The sequence below is a fragment of the Mirounga leonina genome, unplaced genomic scaffold (genome assembly GCF_011800145.1).
Source record: "Mirounga leonina isolate KUSES-001 unplaced genomic scaffold, KU_Mleo_1.0 Mir_115, whole genome shotgun sequence".
Classification (NCBI taxonomy): domain Eukaryota; kingdom Metazoa; phylum Chordata; class Mammalia; order Carnivora; family Phocidae; genus Mirounga; species Mirounga leonina.
Genome location: NW_023270268.1, coordinates 73,172,533 through 73,195,964, shown reverse-complemented (window position 1 = coordinate 73,195,964; position 23,432 = coordinate 73,172,533). Strand labels below are relative to the sequence as shown.

At 33.7% G+C, this 23,432-nt stretch overlaps 1 protein-coding gene across 1 annotated transcript in view; it reads right to left on the bottom strand.

Annotated features, from left to right (window-relative positions):
• ATP11B (ATPase phospholipid transporting 11B (putative)) overlaps window positions 1-23,432 on the bottom strand; it is a 123,967-nt gene that overhangs the window by 38,335 nt on the left and 62,200 nt on the right. The window contains exons 13-23 of the mRNA XM_034999654.1: window positions 21,765-22,007; window positions 21,001-21,176; window positions 20,487-20,555; window positions 19,106-19,179; window positions 18,929-19,032; window positions 16,231-16,412; window positions 14,877-15,080; window positions 6,762-6,915; window positions 5,099-5,201; window positions 1,518-1,663; window positions 275-334 (exon numbers count right to left, since the gene is read on the bottom strand). Coding sequence (XP_034855545.1) covers window positions 275-334; window positions 1,518-1,663; window positions 5,099-5,201; window positions 6,762-6,915; window positions 14,877-15,080; window positions 16,231-16,412; window positions 18,929-19,032; window positions 19,106-19,179; window positions 20,487-20,555; window positions 21,001-21,176; window positions 21,765-22,007 — 1,515 coding nt within the window. The remainder of the gene's footprint in view (window positions 1-274; window positions 335-1,517; window positions 1,664-5,098; window positions 5,202-6,761; window positions 6,916-14,876; window positions 15,081-16,230; window positions 16,413-18,928; window positions 19,033-19,105; window positions 19,180-20,486; window positions 20,556-21,000; window positions 21,177-21,764; window positions 22,008-23,432) is intronic.

The window sequence follows — 23,432 nt, the reverse complement described above, 5'->3', positions numbered from 1 at the left end:
CTCTCTCTCTGACTCTCATGAATAAATAAATAAAACATTAAAAAAAAAAAAGCATCCAGAATTGAATATATTTTGGTATTAACATTCATTTCAACTTGAAAATTAGAATAAATATTGTCAATGTTATACTGATCAAATACACTAATTAGGCAAGTTTTGTCTATTTATCTGAAGGAATAGGAAAAATGTAAAAAAATCCCTCCAACTATCTATCAAAAACTGAATACACATATCTTACTCTAAAAGGATAAATCAAAAGCTTCTATTTACTTACTTGTTGAGAAAACAAACAGTAGAACTGATATAAAAATTGGGGTGTGATAAAGCACACGTTCTGAAAAACAAGATTAAATGGAAATAATGAAAATATTTGGGTCTGAAAGAGAAATGAGTTCTAAAAATGGCTATTAAAGAACCAGAAACACAATCACAGTTGATATGGTAAGTAGAAGATCTGCTCATAAGAACTTGTCCCATTATTTAACAATGTCTAAAAGAATTCTAAGCAGGACCACAAATGTCAGAATGAAAACACCTTGGACTCTTATTGCTAAGCAATGCCATAATTTTGAATTTACAACCTTCCAGCTATTATTCAATACTTTTCATATATAATACAATAAGTATAGTTTATTAAACTTTAGGCTACAATAGCTTTAAAATAAAAAATATTTAAAACAATAAATGGAACTAGGAAAACATCTTTCCATTTCAATATACTTATATCACAGCAAAAGTTAATAAGGTAGAGAAGAACTACCAACATCATTTATTAGCAATATGCAATCTACCTGTGTTCTTTCATTGGCTTATAGCTATTATTTATAGAATATATGCAATATAAGATATTCTGGTGTACTAAATGTCTTGGTACTCAGGAGCTCCTAACATGGGTTCCACTGAAGTTCACCTCCCCCAAAAGGGTTAAGAGATAAAACAGTATTTCAACATAGTTTTCTTGTAATCCTATGTATTTTACTTTATGCATTTAAAGCCCCTTTAATAAGTAGTTTATACATCTCACTAGACTACCAAAAGGTCATTCATGGAACAAAAAAGATGAAGAACCTCTGCTTGAAACCTCTGTATTGGACTTAAATTAAAACTTATTACTGGTTCAGGACAAAATAACATGAAAGAAATAAAATTAATTACATTCTAATTTGCATAGGATAAAATGTATCAATTTTAAGTGTGAATTTTGATGCTGACAAATGTATATACCCATGTAACCACCCCCACAATCAAATCAGAGAACTTCTCTATCATGCAAAGTTCTCTTATAACCCTTTCCAGTTGGTGCTATCATCTGAACCCTCGGCCTCAGGCAACCACTGATTTGCTTTCTGTCAGTAAACATTAGATTTATGACAAAAATCTTGATATATTCCATAAACTTATTTTTACCTATAGAAACAATTTTTAAAAGAATAATTTGAATGGTAACCGCATATCTTAAATTGAAACCTATATTACTATGTCAGTAAACGATTGTAAAATATCTCCATGAAACTCACCTTATAAAAAAAATACTGTACAAGGGTAGCTATTCTAATATAATAAAAATGACCATGAACAAAAAGCAACTTGGAGAGGAATTTAAATCTAGCTATTGCATAGTCACTGTTTCTTGCAGCTTGTCTTCCTTCTTTACCCATGATTCCTATAATAAAGAAGACAAAACAGCAAGTTCATTGATAACTGTTAAGTGTGATTTTCATAATTTATCTGCAATATCTTAATTATCTATAGCAGCTGAACCTGGACTTAGGATCACTATATCCTAATATATAGCACATAGTAGATTCCCAAAAAGTTGTTCGACTTAAATCAAATAGGTAATTAATACAAAGCTACAATATATATACCAGGCATGTAACATCAAGTTTCAAAGACTCAGGATATAATAAAATACAATTAATATAAAAATAATATTCAAAGTTCAGGATCTAATAACATCAAGTTTTACACTAATAGACACAAAGTACTAGTTAATAGATTTCTAATGGAGAGAAGTGCTATAAAACAGCTTTAACTTTGTTATTTCCAGTGAACATAAAAAATATCCAAATTGAATGATTTGAACCTAGCAAAAATGAGCATGTTTAATGGTTTTAAAACTTTCACACACAAGTCAAACAAAATGTGCTCTTTATTTATTGAACTTATTTAAAAAGGAACCCATGATTTTGTTCATTATTGGATTCAACAGGCAAGAAATATTTCAATAAATATAACTGGAACAAACATTATAGAGCAAACAAAAAGACTTACAAAAATTGTATGCTCAACAAAAATTCTTGCATCATTAATAGTGAGAAAAGCTATCACACTCATAACTTTTTATCTTTCCACAATTGTACCTAAAAAGTTACACATGAAATAGCAATTCACCATATTTAAATGTCTATGTGCACACTTTGAACAAATGCCAAGTATATATATATTTTAAATGTTTAATGTGACAATATTGCTCCCTACTTGTTTCTTATCTAATTGAGATGGGACAAAAGTGTTTTTTAAAAGTGTACAATATCACTTGAAATTAGTACATAATTTTATCTGATAAATATGACTACATTTTTAAGGTTATAGTAATCTTTTAGGTTTCAAAAGAGTTATTGCCAAGTTTGTTTTTTTCAATCTGGAAACAGCTTTGAAAAATCATTTTTCAAAATTATAATTTTTATTTCTGTCATAAAAGGATTAAAATTTTCCAAAATGTATAGATAGAGATAATTACATTTATAACACCTAGAGAAGACCACTATTTTTGGTCTGTATCATTTTAGAATTTTTCCTTCTGCACTTCTTGGTGTGTGTTTAATATATATACAAACAAGTGTACAAAATGAGATTGTTTTATAATCTGCTATTGTCATTTAATATATTATGGATATTGCTTATAACATGTTTTTGTCAACATATTCATTTATTTTCTCAAAAAAAAAAATGCCTGGATGCATAATTGCCAGGTCAATAGGCACACATTTAAAATTCTGTTATACATAATAATGCAGGGTATACCAATTTACACTCCCACTACTACTGTATACAAGGATTTGTTAATTCTATACTTTTGCCAATTCCAGGTTTATCATTTTTTGTAATTTTTGCCAATCTCATAGGCAATTTTACTTGTGTTTTTTAATTAGTGAGACTGAACACTTTTTTCATGCATTTATTATTCATTTCAGGTATCTCCTTTTGTGACAACTGACTTACATCCTTCCACATATTTTACCAAACTGTTTTTCTTATACTCCTTAACTTGTTAAGACCTCACATACTATAAATATTAAGACTTTGTCATCTATTTTGCAAATGTTCTTTATTAGTTTCATGTTTAAAATTTGCATTTGGGGGTATTTACTTCTGCCACACATACTGATCTCTTCCTTTACTTCCTTGCTTTCTTTTATATTTTTACTAAAAAGATCCTTCCATACCTCAAATTACAAGATTACTCATTAAATCTTTTCTTCTACTACTTTTTGTGGTCTTTAAATTTTTTTTTTTTAAGATTTATTCATTTATTTGAGAGAGAGAAAGAGAGAGCACGTGAGCAGAGGAGGGACAGAGGGAGAGAAAGAGAATCCCAGGCAGATTCCTTGCTGAGCACGAATGCAGGGCTTGGGGCTCAATCTCACAGAGCCTGAGATCATGACCTGAGCCGAAACCAAGAGTCGGATGCTCAACTGACTGAGCCACCCAGGCGCCCCTCTTTAAAGTTTTCTAAATCTTTAATCCATATAGAATTTGTTTAGCTATAAGCAATGGAAAGGAATCCAACTTCTTTTTTTCCCTGAATAACCAAACCAGTTATATATATTTTTTTATCAAATAATGTCTCCCTACTTATTTGAAACATCTCCTTTGTTATGAACTAAATTTCCAGATGTTTTGAATCTATTCTGTTCACTGGTCTGTTACCATACTAGAATCAAACTGTTATACTGTAGCTTTTTATGCTTTAATGTATGGTATAGGAAATCATCATCAAATTGTTATGGAGATTTATGGGAAACGACAGTATACAAGTTAGAAAGAAAATTTAGTTATCATAATGAAGAGTTAAATTAGCCCAGAGTAAGGAATTGATCTGAGAGCTACACTGGAAATATTAGACCTGAGAACTACTTCATAGGACATTATAGAGGTGATTCCAGAACAGTGATTAGCCTCTTTTCTAACTCTAAAACTTTATCTACTTCATTAAAAAGCCTTCATACTTTTTACCTTTGTGTCTGTATTTGTATAATAAAGTTATTTAGGAAAACAGGTCAGAATATGGTTTAAATATAAAATGACTGATAAATATAATAAAATGATATTAGTAATCTAAATCCAACAAAAATTTTAGGCAAAAATTGAAAAGAAATTAGAATAAAAGTTATTAAGTTAGAAAATTATTTGAAATTTTATATTTATTATTATAGTTTAGTATAATTTCTTGTTTCTAAAATTGTCATTAGAATGAGTTGCAGAATCTTTAGATTGAAAAATAAGAGTAAATAATAATAACACTCTGTAACAAAAAATTGAAACCATGAGGAAGACTATGTAAACCACAAATTTAGAGTTTAAAAATGATAAAGTAATGTGAGAAAGTACTTTAAAAGGTAAAAATGGCAAGTAAAAATAAAATTACTTTATTATGAAGGAGAACTGGCAAAGATAAAATTTACTAACATGGTATTTATTTCCTTGAAAATTTGTAATTAAAGTATCCTAGGGATGCCTGGGTGGCTCAGCCGGTTAAGCGTCTGCCTTTGGCTCAGGTCATGATCCCAGGGTCCTGGGATCAAGTCCCGCATCCGGCTCATTGCTCAGGGAGCCTGCTTCTCCCTCTGCCTGCCACTCCCCGTTTGTGCTCTCAATCTCTCTCTCACAAATAAATAAGTAAATAAATAAAATATCTTAAAAAAAAAAATCCTAAATATTGGGCTTAAGTATAATGGCCTTCTGAGGGGGATACACTGATGTATTACTACATTGCACTCAGATATTTGATATTGCACTTTCATCCACAAAAGTAAAATTCAAAATCACTAAATAATTATACCAACTTTAAAAATTCAGGAAAAAAATTAATCACCTATGCCGACATGTGCTTCTTGTATCATGCTTACATCATTAGCACCATCACCAACAGCCAATGTTATAGGTTTCTCAGGTGAGATTTTTATCAGTCTTATTACCTGAAAGATATACAATTAGTTATTTATTATAAAATTTCAATTTTCTTATATAGTCATTTATCTGAAACGACTGTTATAAGAACAGTTGAATAATGAAAAAAATTAATTTTGTATTAGACAATAATATGCACTGGGGTTCATTTTCTGAGGAGATGTTAGGACTGTCTTTCAAAAATGTCATAGCAAAAGAGAATATTATCTTTGGATTTTATGATGGGAAGCAAGACTCTTAAATACAGCTTAAATGTGTAAAAAGCTCAATAATAATTGTGTTAGAAAATAATTACACATAAACTTTGTCAGGCAAAATTTTCTCTTTCTTAGGAAATTATTCTTTTTGTTTAAAGTAGATGAAAGAAAATTATTTTCTCTTGTCATAAAATTTAAGGAATTTTAAAAAGCAACCAAGATTAAATTCAATAAAATCAAAAGAAAGGTTTCTTTGGAATTCTTGAACATACTTAAAGAACCTAGGTATTAGCTCTGTTTGGTCTCTAGTTTTAGTCTCCACAGACTGGGGTACATGAATTGTAACAATATAGGCATTTTGGGGGCGCCTGGGTGGCTCAGTTGGTTAAGCGGCTGCCTTCGGCTCAGGTCATGATCCTGGAGTCCCGGGATCGAGTCCCGCATCGGGCTCCCTGCTCGGCAGGGAGTCTGCTTCTCCCCCTGACCCTCCCCCCTCTCATGTGTTCTCTCTCATTCTCTCTCTCGAATAAATAAATAAAATCTTTAAAAACAAACAAACAAAAAACCAAAAAAACCCAATATAGGCCTTTTAACAAAATCCCATTAAGCCAAAAAAATGTTGATGTCTAATTTATTAGACCCATATGAGAAACAAGCAGTGTGTAGATGTGGATTTCAAAGGGTATTTGTGAAAGATACAGTATAAGACCCAAATTTTAAATCAAGAGTTATAAAAAATATCCGTATAGACTTTCACTTGAAGCACAGCTGAAATTTAAGTATTTTTTGTATATAGCTTTAAATCATAAGAACTGACTTTTCAACTTTTTACTAAAGTTTCATCACTTAATAGCCACTTTTAACAAAGAGAATGCAGGAATAAGCAGAAAACCACCTGAAGTGGAAGAACTGAAGTCTAACAGTCTTTCTCACAGCTAAATAACTTATGAAACTATAGTTATCACAATTCAATTTGTGTCTCAGCAAAATCACAAACTGATACCCATCAAAGACTTTGTAGGTCATTATGAATAGTTGAAACTAATATTCACTCTGAAAATTCCAAAGGTCTAATGCACTTGGTTAACATTCAAAATGTGAGAAGTGACTTAGTAACATTCATATACTACATACTACCAAATAGGACTAGATAAGGCATTAGCCTTAAAGAATACCTTTACTTTTTTTTTTTTTTAAGTAGGCTCCATACCCAGTGTGGAGCCCAGTATGGGGCTTGAACTCATGACCCTGAGATCAAGACCCGAGCAGAGATCAAGAGTCAGATGCCCAACTGACTGAGCCACCCAGGAACCCCCAAGAATACTTTTAGATCTAAATATCTTTCTGGAATGTTTTGTAACACAAACATACCTTTGCTTTTTGCAGTGGTGCCATACGACAGCACAATACAGCTGAACAATTTCTGCAAACTTCCATAAATAGTTTTTCATGCTCCCTGAGTGCAAGAGACAGGCTGGTCCCATCCACCACCAGCCCGTGCTGAATCACATGATCCTCTTTAATTCTAAGAGAAAATAATTATACCCTCTGTTAGATACATTGAAGCCACATTATTTATAGTCATTTAGTAAATAAAAAATTCTTACAAAAAGATGGACCATTTACCCATAGGCTTTATTGTTACAAAACTGATATGCCAGGGAAGAAACTAAGTTATGATTACCTGAAAACTGAAATTAAGCAGAACTGAGAGTGACTGATATGAGTAAAACAGATGATACTCAGTTTTACAATGAATTGATACAGATATAGTAACTGTATTTTCTAAAATGTGAATTATAACACGTAATCAGAGGATACTTTCCCTAATTTTAGTATGAAAAATCTTATAAAAATAAAAACACTATTAGTTATACTTTAGGAAATCCTAATTTAAAAAAATTAAATGCAATCAACAATGTTCAGGAAAATTCATGAGCTAGATTCACCATGTGAGCAGGAAGGAATGAAGGAATCAAAATTGTCTTTTGATATTAACCCCTTCTATGTAACACCAGATATTACTATGGTGGAACATGGATAACACCTCTCTGTGGGCATATGCTATATGAGTACCACTCAAAGTATGGTCTGATTACTGACAGCTGGGAAAACTGTTGCCAGGAAGAGACAAAAAGCTTGCATCGGTATGTGAATCAACTACAATACTGGGCACACTATTTTGTTCAACTGTTTCTCCCCATTCTCCCTTAGTAATAAGACTTTCGTGATAAAAGAAGCAGTATCTAGATTTATATTCTGCTGCAAACTCCTTTATGTAGTTAAAGGCCAGCACTCAAAGTAGCACTGTGCTACATCCATAAAGTAAATACTATAGTTCACCACTGGGTTAACAGTATAGCAGACTGCTACTGAGAAATACCCCTCCATTTTTTTTTTTTTTAACTTGGTGTCTTGTTTTTTAAATTTTTATTTAATTTCAATTTATTTAAATTGAATTTATTTAAATTTATTTACATTTTATTTAAATTCAATTTATTTAAATTCAATTAATTCATTGTATTATTAGTTTCAGAGGTAGAAGTTTGTGATTCATCAGTCTTATATAATACCCAGTGCTCATAACATTGCAAGCCCTCCTTAATGTCCATCACCCAGTTACTCCATCCCTCCACCTCCCTCCCCTCCAGCAACCCTCAGTTTGTTTCCTATGCTTAAGAGTCTAAGTTTGTCTCCTTCTCTGATTTTGTCTTGTTTTATTTTTTCCTCTCTTCCCCTATGATCCTCTGTTTTGTTTCTTAAATTCCACATATGAGTGAGATCATATATGTATTTCTCTGATTGGCTTATTTCACTTAGCATAATACCCTCTAGTTCCATCCACGTCATTGCAAATGGCAAGATTTTATTCTTTTGATGACTGAGTAGTATTCCATTGCATATACCACATCTTTATCCATTCATCTGTCGATGGACATATCCCTCCATTTTATTCTATTTTTCCCAGCTTTGTTGAGATACAGTTGACATTTAACATTAAAGGTATGCAACGTGACGATTTGTTACACATATATACTGCAAAATGATTACCACAATTAGGTTAGTTAACACCTCCATCCCCTCATGTAATTACCATTTTTTTGGTGTGGTGATAAATTTAAGACCTACTCTATTAACAATTTTTAAATATATAATACAGTACTGTTAATTATAGTTATCATGCTGTACATTAGAATCCCAGAACTTATTCATTTTATATATAAGCTAAAGGTTTGTACCTTTTGACCATCATCTCTCCATTTCCCCCATACTCTGGCCTCAGACACCACCATTCTACTCTGTTTCTATGAGTTCAGCTTTTTTAGATTCCACCTGTATGTATTTGTCTTTCTTGGTCTAACTTATTTCACTTAGCATACTGCCCTCAAGGTCCATCCATGTTGTCACAAAAAAAATTTCCTTCTTTTATAGCTGAATAATATTCCTGTGTTTACTTACACACACACACACACACACACACACACTTTTCTTTATCCATTCATTGAAAAACAGATACTTAGGTTGTTTCCATTCTTGGCTACTGTGAATACTGCTGCAATGAACATGGTGGGGGGTGCAAATATCTCTTTGAGGTAGTGACTGCATTTTCCTTGGATATATATCCAGAGGTGGGACTGCTGGATCACACAGTTCTATCTGTAGTTTTTTGAGAAACCTCCATATTGTTTACCATAGTGGCTATACCCTCCTTTTTAAAAAAATTTTTTATTGTTATGTTAATCACCATACATCATTAGTTTTTGATGTAGTGTTCCATGATTCATTGTTTGTGTATTACACCCAGTGCTCCATGCACAACGTGCCCTCTTTAATACCCATCACCAGGCTAACCCATCTCCCCACCCCCCTCCCCTCTAGAACCCTCAGTTTGTTTTTCAGAGTCCATCGTCTCTCATGGTTCATCTCCCCCTCTGATTTCACCCCCTTCATTCTTCCCCTCCTATCTTTTTTTTTTTTAACATATAATGTATTATTTGTTTCAGAGGTACAGATCTGTGATTCAATAGCCTTGCACAATTCACAGCGCTCACCATAGCACATACCCTCCCCAACGTCTATCACCCAGCCACCCCATCCCTCCCACCCCCCACCACTCCAGCAACCCTCAGTTTGTTTCCTGAGATTAAGAATTCCTCATATCAGTGAGGTCATATGATACATGTCTTTCTGATTGACTTATTTCGCTATACCCTCCATTTTTAAATCAAAAGTGAGAACACTATCAAATGAGCAACAAGCTATAAAAACTAAACATGTATCAACAGATTTTAGTCTTATAAAAAATCTTTTATCAGCTAAAATGATGTCTTTCACAGTATGCCTTATCACTATTGTGTTACACTGTAACTAATAAGTGGTCAACAATTATCTTTTACAATGTAAAATTTTAAAGAATGTATTTTTCTGTTATTAATTGCCCAGTATCTGAAAGCAACACCACATTGACTGTTTTTCCTACCTACTGGCCAATCTTTACTTAGCAACCTGTGCTCCCTCCAATGCGTTCAGTCTAAGCACTGCCTGAGCAGAAGTCTCAGAAGAAGGGGGTAGCAAGCAGCCAAGAGTGGGAGAGATCAGATCAGTTTTCTTCTGGAACCTTCCCAAGGCACTCTATTAGGTTTTCTCTGGACAGGCTTTATAAGTCACCATATTACCTCACTAACCATGAGATATTTATGAATGATGGGAAAGCATCTCACAGTTCTGGCAAATAGTAGGCAGCATCTGTTCATCTCTGTGGCTTCATGTCTCAATACTTCCCATACCCTCTTTTCCATCTCTTGTATTCTCTGGCCATACTCAACTACCATCACCTCTCTCTCAGCTCTGGAAATTTGCATATGTTGCCCCTAATGCTTTTTCGTGTTACTCTCTGACCAGTTAACATTTCTTTTGGGAAACAACAGTCTTGAGTTTTTCCACAGAGCTCTGTCGTCTAGGCTAAGCTTCCCTCTTCTATCCACCCACAGCTTTCTGTTCTTGCCTGTTACAATCCAGTTGTGATAGGTCTAGGACAGTATATCCACTTGTTTTTCCTATACACTGTAAGTATTCTGAGAGTAAACAATACGCCTTATATGACTCTGTATTCCAAATTTTAGATAGCAGACCATCAATACATGTTTGTGAAGGAACGGGTATATAAACTAAAACTCTCAAAGGTATGGAATTTTTTGTTCTACCCAAGATTTTTAGAACAGACATTTCCTAGAAGCCTGTAAATCAAAATCCTATCGACTTCTCTGGTTATTTCAGGAAATATATTCTACCAAAAAGATGGTATATCTAAAAATATAATATAAACTTCATATAGCAAGCCTAAAAAAAGACTGTAGTCTTTACTTTATAATATAGCTTTTGTACAAAAAGGGGAAAAATAATATCCATAATCTTAACAGATTCACTAAAAGCACATATATAGAAGACTTAAAGAAAACATTCTAAAATACAATAATTATCTTTAGATGGCTGTATTATGTTCCATCATATCTTTTTTTTTTAATTTTATGTTAATTTATTATGTTATGTTAGTCACCATACAATACATCATTAGATTTTGATGTAGTGATCCACGATTCATTGTTTTCATATAACACCCAGTGCTCCATGCAGTACGTGCCCTCCTTAATACCCATCACCGGGCTAACCCATCCTCCCACCCTCCTCCCCTCTAAAACCCTTAGTTTGTTTCTCAGAGTCCATAGTCTCTCATGATTCGTCTCTCCCTCCGATTCCCACCCCCCTTCATTTTTCCCTTCCTTCTCCTAATGTCCTCCATGCTATTCCTTAAGTGAAACCATATGATAACTGACTTTCTCTGCTTGACTTATTTCACTTAGCATAATCTCCTCCAGTCCCATCCATGTTGATGTAAAAGTTGGGTATTCATCCTTTCTGATGGCTGAGTAATATTTCATTGTATATATGGACCACATCTTCTTTATCCATTCATCTGTTGTAGGGCATTTCGGCTCTTTCCACAGTTTGGCTATTGCGGACATTGCTGCTATGAATATTGGGGTGCATATGGCCCTTCTTCTCACTACATCTGTGTCTTTGGGGTAAATACCCAGTAGTGCAATTGCTGGATCATAGGGTAGCTTTATTTTTAATTTTTTGAGGCACCTCCACACTGTTTTCCAAAGTGGCTGAACCAATTTGCATTCACACCAACACTGTAAGAGGGTTCCCCTTTCTCCACAACCTCTCCAACATTTGTTGTTTCTTGCCGTGTCAATTTTTGCCATTCTAACTGGTGTAAGGTGGTATCTCAGTGTGGTTTTGATTTGAATTTCCCTGATGGCTAATGATGAACATTTTTTCATGTGTCGGTTAGCCATTTGTATGTCTTCTTTGGAGAAGTTTCTGTTCATGTCTTCTGCCCATTTTTTGACTGGATTATTTGTTTTTGGGGTGTTGAGTTTGAGGAGTTCTTTATAGATCTTGGATACCAGCCCTTTATCTGTAGTGTCATTTGTAAATATCTTCTCCCATTCTGTGGGTTGCCTCTTTGTTTTGTTGACTGTTTCCTTTGCCATGCAGAAGATTATTATCTTGATGAAGTCCCAAAAGTTCATTTTTGCTTTTGTTTCACTAGCCTTTGGAGATATTTCTTGAAAGAAGCTGCTGTGGCTGATGTCAAAGAGGTTACTGCCTATGTTCTCCTCTAGGATTTTGATGGATTCCTGTCTCACATTGAGGTCTTTCATCCATTTTGAGTTTATCTTTGTGTATGGTATTAGAGAATGGTCAAGTTTCATTCTTCTGTATATAGATGTCCAATTTTCCCAGCACCACTTTATTGAAGAGACTGTCTTTTTTCCATTGCATATTTTTTCCTGCTTTGTCAAAGATTATTTGACCATAGAGTTGAGGGTCCATATCTGGGCTCTCTATTCTGTTCCATTGGTCTATATGTCTGTTTTTGCACCAGTACCATGCTGTCTTGGTGATCACTGCTTTGTAATAAAGCTTGAAATCGGGTAACGTAATGCCACAGCTTTTTCTCTTTCAACATTTCCTTGGCGATTCGGGGTCTTTTTTGATTCCATACAAATTTTAGGATTGTTTGTTCCAGCACTTTGAAAAACATCATTAGAATTTTGATCAGGATGGCGTTGAAGGTATAGATTGCTCTGGGCAGCATAGACATTTTAACAATGTTTATTCCTCCGATCCATGAGCATGGAATGTTTTTCCATCTTTTTTGTGTCTTCTTCAATTTCTTTCATGAGTGTTCTGTAGTTCCTAGAGTATAGATCCTTTACCTCTTTGGTTAGGTTTATTCCGAGGTATCTTCTTCTTTATCATTTTCAGTATTTTTTAAATGGACACTTATTACTTTTAAAATCAGGATTAATATCTTAGAAAGCATATATAAAGTAAATGATTCTGAGCAATTAATTTCTATGTTTTAGGGAGTTCTTGTTGACATTATGGTACTTAAATGTTTAAGCAGCCACAATGGTGGTGTCACTACTCCCAAGCTGTAGTATAAATTACCTAGATCAACCCCGTTTTTGAATTCAAACAAAGAACCTTCTGAGAGTTGTAGTGTCTCTTTAAAACATTCCTTAAATAAGTTTTCCTTTGATGAAATTGAGTTTAGTACCACATCAGTGCCTGCATATCAAATGTGAATAAAGCTCCGAAAATACACTGATAACTGTTGCACAGTCTTTTCACATTTGTTTTTCTGTATTAGCATCATAAGACCACAAATGACAGGTACCTGTAGGAGACCTAAGATACCTACATATGAGCAACACTGATGCTTAACTGAAGCAATCCTAATTTACTGTGAAAAATCAGAATGTTGGGGCGCCTGGGTGGCTCAGTTGTTAAGCGTCTGCCTTCAGCTCAGGTCATGATCCCAGGGTCCTGGGATCGAGTCCCGCATCGGGCTCCCTGCTCAGCAGGAAGCCTGCTTCTCCCTCTCCCACTCCCCCTGCTTGTGCTCTCTCTCTCTCTCTCTCTCGCTGTGTCTGTGTCAAATAAATAAATAAAATATTAAAAAAAAAATTAAAAAAAAGTCAGAGTGTTAAAGGGAGCTCCTAAATAAAGTTGATCTGACCACAAAAAACAGACTTAGAAAAAAAGAAAATGAATTTAGAATATAAATACTTGGGTAATTATCTTTGAACAATAAAATGCAGATTAATTTTCCAGTTTAGTCATATAAACTAGATCAGGATTTGGCAAGTGTTTTCTGTAAAGAGACAGAAGTAAATATTTCAATTTTTGGTTTTGTGAGCCAAGATATTAAAAGAGAAGAAACAGATTTTGAGAAAAATTTTTACTAAGTAAAAAAATGTAATAATACTAATTGAACACAATTTTTTAAATAACATAAATCTACCAAAGAGAAGAATGGAAATCTTTTCTTTGTGGGCAGGAGGATAATATTTGGTTAATTGGGGTTTAAAGTTAATGCTCCCTATCATCAAAATCAATTGCAAATGTCTACCTCTTAATGATGACCTATAACGAGATTTTACATTTTAACACAATATAAATATCTTTAATGAGATTTTATATTTTTGAATATGTTTTTTCAAACAGGTAGTATATTAAAGTGTCACTATTGTATAAGACTGCTGAATGACAGACCTGTACCTCTGAAACAAATAATACGTTATATGTTAAAAAAAAGAAAAGAAGATAGTAGGAAGGGAAAAATGAAGGGAGGGAAATCAGAGGGGGAGACGAATCATGAGAGACTATGGACTCTCAGAAACAAACTGAAGGTTTTAGAGGGGAGGGGGGTTGGGGGGATGGGTTAGCCTGGTGATGGGTATTAAAGAGGGCACGTTCTGCATGGAGCACTGGGTGTTATATGCAAACAATGAATCATGGAACACTACATCAAAAACTAATGATGTAATGTATGGTGATTAACATAATAAAATAAAATTTAAAAAAGTGTCACTGATTAATAAATACAATACCATCTAATTCGATAATAAAATAATCAATACTCCACTGTGCATTAAAAGTATGATATTAAAAGTCCATTTTTCTTTTGTTTGGACATGATGGATAAATACTGATAATAAAAATACAGTAAAATGTCATAGGGCAATATGGGTGGCACTCAAAACACTACTGATTTAGAATGGTGTCACTGTAAGCTGCAGTAAATCAAGCAACAGTGAGAAATTATAAAAGTGCTTCATAAGGTCTCTGTCACAACCAGGCTATCGTGGTGTAAAATCTTTAACTGATGATATGTAAATGAACTAATGTGCCTGTGTTTCAATAGAACTTTACTTACAGATGTTTAAATGTGAATTTTGTAAGTTTCACATCACAAAATATTACTCTTCTTTAGATTCTTTCTCTTCCATTAAACAATGTAAAAATTATTTTGAGCTCATGGGCTATAAAAAACAGGCAATGGGCCATCTTTGACCCATGAGCCATAGTTTGCTGACCCTTGAACTCATGAGATAATTACATTCTTACCTTCTGGCAAGCTGCCTCAATTGTTCAGCACATTCACTGTCTGATTTCTGGTTTATAAGTTCAAGGATATTCATGGTTCTGTGAAAATGTCCACATGATAAACTCACACTAACAGCTGTTTCATGTTTATCACCAGTTAGTACCCATACTTTGATACCAGCCATTCTCAATGCTTCGATAGTTTCTCGAACTCTATCTTGTAGCCTGAAAATAAAAGAAACAATATTAGCAGTAGAGAATACATCTTTGACCATTTTAAATATAAACCAGATAGTACATGTAAGGTAAATTCTGGACTCCCTGACTTAAAAATATTATAGTATAGTGATATAACTGATTTTTTTCCCATTAGGGAAGAAACAGGAATAATCAAATTAGTGATCATCTAGTTAACATAACATCTATAACTTTATATTTTAAGAATTTATCTTCAAAGTTGATTTTTATAGAACCAAACTATATGGTCTTCATAAACTCCTATTTTATTTAGAAAGTCTTAAATTTGAAATTAGAAGATTTTCCTCTTTTTTCGTAAGAAAAATTTTCATATCAGTAGTTTAAAAATCAAATTATGGACAATAAAGGATGATGTAATTTCAGGTGAGTCTCAGAAATCTCATGAGGCCAAATGAAAGGTAAATGAAAACCTAAATTTTAAAAAATACAAACACTCTTAGAGACAGGTGGTGGGGAACAAAGACTAAATGGACCTCAGGGAATTCACAAACTAATGAGAAGAAAGTCTTTAAAGAAATAATTATAAGGTACTGCCACAAAAACAACACAGAACTATCTACAAAACATGAATACTTCACAAAGAAGAGAATTTTTAATCCTATTAGTGGTAAGGAAAGGTCTTATTGGAGTGGGGGTACTAACTGAGCTATACTTTGTAAAGACATGAACAAATGGATAAAGGAAAAATTATCCAGGCAGAAGGCACAGCCTTGCCAAAGAACAAAGGCACAAAATAGAATAGTTTTAACTATAGCTGTTCAGAGAACTACATACAGCTTGGTACTGCTGAAGCAGAAAGTGGAAGCAGTGGTGGGAAATGAGGCTGGAGAATTAAGCAGGTGTTTAAAGCCTTTGTATGGCACACAGAGGAGTATTCTAAAAATTCAAGCCTATAGGCAAAACTGTACATAGCAGAATTCTTTCATCTATTTAAGATATCCGGCTAGAGTAAAAATTGTATATACTGATTGGGAAAAATTAAGGCTTTAACTCTCTATTTTGATTTAAAATACATTATTATAGGATGTTAATAAATGGAATATATGTCATAAATTAGAAACACTTGGCTAAGAAAATTCTTACACGAGAAAAAGGATATTGCCTGTTTGATGCTTACCTGTCTTCCACTGCTGTAGCTCCAAGTAATATCAGGTCTTTCTCTATGAACTGGAAGACAGCTGCCAATTTCTCTTCCCGTTGTTGCAAGGCAGTCCTGGCTTCAAACAGACGTCTGTCTATTTCCTCATACTCTTTAGATGTCAACTGTTTATAGGCCATACACAGAGTTCTCAGCCCTTTCTAAAACAGAAAAATTAAAAACAAAAATTGAACAAAAATAACTAATGGGTAATCAAGAAGTCACTGAAATAAACGGAGGATGCCTTACCAAAAATCAATCACAAAATTTAAAAAGTACTATCATTTAGTAATAGGAAATAAATGAAGTGTCACAAAGCCCTCATGACCTGAGTTATGCGATGCATATTATCATAGCTCTTTTAATTTCTGATGCGTTCTTAAAAGTTGCTCAAAATAATTAAAGTTTTTAAATTGTAGCATATTAAAGCCTAGACAGGATCATAAAGATTATCTCACTGTGGTTTTAAAACTGTTTTACCTGGAAAGCCAGAAAGTTCTATAGGGGTAACTTCAGGACTGTCAAGAGAGGCAGCCCCAGGTTCTACTCTTGTTTTAACACTTAAAAATCCACTTTATATACTTTATAAGAAAATTTTTTAAGCAAAGGGGACCATAATTTCCTGAGAGTTTATGGTATGATGAATTTACAGTTCAAATAATGATGTAAAATAAATAATACTTTCTATAGTCACCAAATGATTTTAAACTGTATCATCATATAACTTCACTGGTGAAATAGAATTACACAACACTTAGGATTATATATTTGATTATCTGATTCTCCTGGGCATAAATTTTTCTTAGGTGCTACTATTTGAAAATTGGTGTCTACATCTAAGAGCTATACAAGTTCCTTCTCTTGCTGTACATTCTCCTCAGAAAAACCCAAAATAAATATATTTTTTAAATGTTTTATTTATTTATTTGACAGAGAGAGAGACAGCGAGAGAGGGAACACAAGCAGGGGGAGTGGGAGAGGGAGAAGCAGGCTTCCCGCTGAGCAGGGAGCCCGATGCGGGGCTCGATCCCAGGACCCTGGAATCATGACCTGAGCCAAAGGCAGATGCTTAACTGACTGAGCCACCCAGGCACCCCCCAAAATAAATATTCTAATAACAGAACTTGGAAAGGGTACATTATAAAATACTACATGACACTATTCAGATTTCTAAATATTGATGTTCCTTGATTTACAAATGACCCATACCTATAAATAACTGCTTTTCTTAAACAATAGTTAAGGGACCATGAGAGTTATAAATATAGGAAACTAATTCATTTTACAACAAATATTTACTGAATGCCAACTATGTGCCAGTATTGTTCTGGATTAAAATGAGTGTAAGGTAGAACAATGTCTCTGTTCTCATGGATGTTACAGTGTGATAGATGAACTAGATCAGGTGGGCAGAGATGAGTATAGAGCAATCATTTATAGAAATGCAGAAATGAGAGATCATGAGTTAAGACTAAGAGCTGCCTAAAAATTTTCCTCTTCACATGAATTGTAGCACTTTGTTTCGTAAGATTCTCCTACGTTCTTCTAGTAAGAGAGAACTTCACAGAGAGAATTCACAAACCATAAAATTCACTCCTTTAAAGAGTACAATTCAGTGGTTTTTTATAAGCGTATTCACAGAGTTGTACTATTACTACTATCTAATTTCAGAACATTTCATCACCCCCAAAGGAATCCCATATCCATTAGCAGACACTTCCCTTTTACCCCTTCCTCTAGCCCCTGGTAACCACTAATGTGTTTTTTGTCCCTATAAATTCCATTATTCTGGATATTTCATATAAACAGAACATGTGACCTTTTGTGACTAGCTTCTTTCACTAGGCATAGGAACTTTTCAAGGTTCACCCAGGTTATAGCAAATGAGTACTTCATTTCTTTTAATGGCCAAACAACATTCCATTATATGAATATGACACACTGCTTAATCCATGCATCCGCTGATGGACATTCAGATGTTTCCAACCTTTTGCCTATAGGAATGCTGCTAAGTTTTTGCGTGAACATATGTTTTCAGTTCTCTTGGGTATATATAACTAGCAGTGAACTCCTGGGTTATATAGTAACTATATTATTCTATGTTTTATGAGGAACTGTTAAACTGCTTTCTAAAGTATTTGTACCATTTATAATCCCACCAGCAATGTATAAAGGTTCCATTATCTCTACATCCTTGGGATTCCCCTATATTCTTTAAGTAAACTCTTTTTTTTTTTTTTTAAAGATTTTATTTATTTATTTGACAGAGAGAGACACAGCGAGAGAGGGAACACAAGCAGGGGGAGTGGGAGAGGGAGAAGCAGGCTTCCCGCTGAGCAGGGAGCCCGACGCGGGGCTCGATCCCAGGACCCTGGGATCATGACCTGAGCTGAAGGCAGACGCTTAACGACTGAGCCACCCAGGCGCCCCTAAACTCCTCTTTTTAATATATTAATTTGAATGGTCTTTGCAGCCAAAAAAGCCCTAGCTGTAACAGTTTCAAAGAAAAGACTTGTATTTTAGCAGGTTAAAAGTCAATTTTTAACCAAAGAATGTAGAAGCCAACACATAATGTAACAGAACTGCAGAAATTCTATACTTTTTGATAAATTACTAATGCAAAAATGAAGCCTTAAATCTTTCATATGTATATCTTAGCTTAGAAATTTACACTCACCAAAGCAAATTCATCTACGTGAATTCTGGTTTTTTCTATTTCTCCACCTACACATTTAGGAAGAATTGATGATTCAGCTCCTTTAGCAAATAAAAGTTTCTCACCTAAAAAGAAAAATCAGTTATCAAACTCTTAATATTAGATAAATAAAAATTCATAAAAATTTAGATAGGTTACCTGAAGGTGCCTGAACAATTACACTCATTCTCCTACGATCTGAATCAAATTCGAGAATATGAAGCAGTTTGTACCTAAGGAAAAAATAAGACCAAAAGCTTACTTTTTTTTGAATAATATTAAGTGAATATTTGAAAAGAACCCCTATAAAAGTAAGAATTAGAACAAGAAATTAATCTCAACTACATTTTCAAGATGGGTTATGAATCATTAATAACAACACAAGATAGAAATAGAAGGAACTGACATTTATTGAGTACTTACCAAATGCCATGTACTTTACATACCTTATGTCATTTAATACCCATGAGAACCAAAGAAGGTAGGTCTTATGTCATTTTACAGATGAGGACTATTAAACTCAGAAAGATTAAGTAATTTTCCTAAAGTCAAATAAGCTTGTGAGTGGCACAGCAAGGATTGGAATCCAGATCTGCCCAGCTTCACGTTTTTCTCACTAAAAAAGGTAATTGATTCTCAACCCTCTTTTCTGCCCAAACATACCTGAGAAATACAACACACTCACATTAGTAACAGAGGATCATTATAGCAGCGATTCTGAACCTGACACAGTGAACGTATGTACAGGTGGGGTAACAAATGCCTTTATAAGGAGTAGTAAAAGAGTATGTGTGGATAGGTCAGGTGTGGCTTGAAGTTTTCTGGATAGATTTATATAGTGATATACATACATAATGATGTGTACATCTCAAAAAAAAAAAACAGAGTGGGATGATGGTTCATAAGTTGATGAAATGAGCTAGACAGGCTTCTACATTAAAATAGCAAAGAATAGGCTCTATTTTAGTTTGGAAAAGCACAATTTGGAAAGGGACAGCTGGAGTTGAGATATGACTGGAATTGGTAAAACCATGAAAGGTATGAATAGAACAGGAATGGACTAATTTATCAAGCAATGTAAATATTGGAAAAAGGCAGTTGTTCCTTAATGTTTGAAAAATAAAATCATAGGAAATATGAAGAAGTTTTTCTTTATTTATTGAAAACTCATGAGACTCATTATCCCAGGGGTGTATAAAAATAAACATATGAGTAAATTCAAGAAACATTAAGCTAAAATACAAACGAAAGAGTCAGAGTAGGATATTGTTATTACTGTGATGAAGTACAACATAGTATTACATCATTCTAGAGCAGGGGTCAGTAAACTTTTTCTATAAAGGTCCAGGTAGTAAATATTTTAGGCTTTGCAGGCCATATATGGTCTCTGTTGCATTAAAAAAAAAAAAAAACGGAAACAATCCCTCAACAATGTAATGAAGTTTGCAGGCTGTAGGTCAGATATGATTTATGGGCCACAGTTTACAGATTCCTGTTCTATATTAAATACATAGAAAACTACAGTATAGAAAAAAATTACCGTTCCAGTTTTCCAAGTGTTTTAACTTCCATAGTTTCTTCAGAATGGCCAATAAATACAATGCCAATTCTAGGGATTAAAAGATAAAGAAATATAAGATTTAAGGATGATATTTCATGTTTCATAATATGTCATTATAACTTAGCATGAATAAAAACATTTAAAGTATACATTTAAGATGTATTTTAAAATATTTCTTTGAATATGGCATTGTTTTTAAGAACGTGAAGAATCAGAGTAGGTTCAAAACAATACATACACAAGTATTTCTCACAAATTATATTCTTTATATTTCGTAGTAACCAGATTTTTAAAGATCTCTTCAAAATATGATTAATGCAAGCTTGACAACAACATTAATAACACATATAAAATTCTCATTTACAATTTAGAGTGCACTTCTACCTTTATGTGTTTATGAATTTTGTCTGACAATTTAAAGTAATTTTCTAGTATATGCACATTTTCATTTAAAAGGTGTTTTTCTGAAGATTTGGAAATTAGATCAAACTACCTTGCAGCAGCTTCCACTAAAGCCTTTTCATCTGGTGAAGATGCATAGTATTCCAACTGGGAGGGTGCAAAGTTGGATTGCCAGGGACCATCACCAATGCCATCAGTCTGAACATTGCTAATCTGTACAGTGTGACAGAGACTGACTGCTTTAAAGAAGAGATCGTGTTCTTTAATCTGTAGAAAGATAATATTCTCAATAAAAATACCATTCCCAAGTAACATTTAGAAAACTGTAAGCAGAATTCGAAAAAAATGTCAATAAATACAGTTAATAATTTGGTTATCTTTGATCTACAACAGGAGTGCTACAATCCTGAACTGCCTGAATGCTAGCTGGTTGCTTCTGACTCCAAAGAGTAAAATTGCTTATAACCCTTCAACATAAGAGTATCTTTTTAGGAAACATAGCCAAATTGCAAGTAAAGATGAAAACTCTTTTGTGGAAAAAGTTGAGATTTCAAAAAGTATTAGATACATTTAAATTCTATTTCTTAGCAAAGTTTTTTCTTCTTCACTTCAAGGCAGTAAGGTTTCTCCACTTAGTCTCATTTAAATACTCAGAGAACTAAGGCAGACACATATTAATTTGCAAGTAAAAATGGGTTGTGACTACAAATTCTCAGGGCTGAATCAAAGGATATACATTTCAAGTATATATTCCTTGCCCCACTGACACTTAAATTTTTTCTCCTACAATCCAGTAACTATCAAAGAGAATTATTTAAAATGAAATTCCAATTTATTAATTTAAAAGTTGCTTACCAGTTCACTTTCATTTTCAGGACTGGTTCTAAAAGAAGAACTGGTTGTAAGATGGGTTAAGTTGTTAAGATGGGATAAACTATTAAGGTAAGATAAGCTTCCTTCTGAAGAGTCTGGTGTTGGTCCTTCAGAAACAAGTCTACCATTGATTTCTTGGTATTTTATGCCATTAATTGAACATTCCCGAAATTGCATCTCATTTTCTGTCAGTGTACCAGTTTTATCTGTAAACACATACTCCACCTAGAGATGGAAGATAAAAGAAAACAAACTTTTGTGTTTATGGTCCTATGTTAAACAAAAAAACCTTGTCCTCCTCTGTCTCCTAAAGTCAAGCTTACCTATTAACATTAGTATACTGATGTTGAGATTTTTTTATAATCTAAGCACAAATAAATAAAGATGCACAGAAATAAAACAGGGTAACATAAAATATTTCAAATCTATATAAACTTTGAAGTTTGTGGCATTTTTAGGTGCATGTTCATGTGTACAGCTGACTGATAATGTGGGATTAATACTTTTTTCCATCTCCTGGATAAGGTGTTTTCAAGTAGTAGGACCAAGAATGATCTTTGAGCAAGGGTGGAAGGGATGCCTAATAACCTAGAAATGTGAAATGGTATGTGGTCCAGAAGAAATGGTACAGAACTGGGATCAGGAACACAAAGTGATAGCAACACAAAAAGTCAGAGATGGAAAGTTGTCTAAAATATTAGATAGATGGAGGAAATTGAAACCAAGGATAGAAAACAAACTCAGTGAAAAGGAAAGTGTTTAAATGAAAAAAAATATATTTTAAGATTTATTTATTTATTTGAGACAGAGAGAGAGAGCACAAGCAGGGAGGAGGGACAGAGGGAGAGGGAGAAGCAGGCTTCCCGCTGAGCAGGGAGCCTGATGCGGGACTCGATCCCAGGGCCCTGAGATCATGACCTGAGTGGAAGACATGCTTAACCAACTGAGCCACCCAGGTGCCCCTAAATGAAAATATTTTTAAAAGTAGATAAGACAAATAATTTTACTACTCTTTTGAGACTAATTCTGGAAAATTAACCCTATAAGAAGGTAGGTCCAAAAAGAGAAGGATGAAATAGTCAAGTCTTGATACAACTAGGATTATGGTGAGGATTTGATTAATGCAATAGTGATCCGAGAAAGTTGTCATTTAAAAAGGGAGGTACACATCACAAGGAAAAACAACAACTATAGACCAATACCCCTTATGAAAATAAACACAAGCTAAATCTAGGAACATATAAAAAAGAGATACACCATGAATATGTGGTGTTTATCCCTGGAATTCAAGATAGGTTCAACATAAATCAATGAAACCTACCACAATAATACACTGGTACTTATTCTTTATTCCTTTATTAAAATGATCATCTTGACAGACGCAAGAAAAGCATTTAACAGAATCTAATACTCTTTCATGATAAAAACATTCAACAAATTAGGGATAGAAGGCTATTTCTTCAACCCGATAAAATATATCTACAAAACCCCATAATTAGCATCCTATTTAATGAAGAAAGACTGAATGCTTTCCCCTAAACTAAGTTCAGGAATAAAGTAAAGATGTCTCTTCTTGCCACTTTTATTCAACATTGTACTGAAGATTCTAGCCTGGGTAATCAGGCAAGAAAAAAGAAATAAGAGGTATTC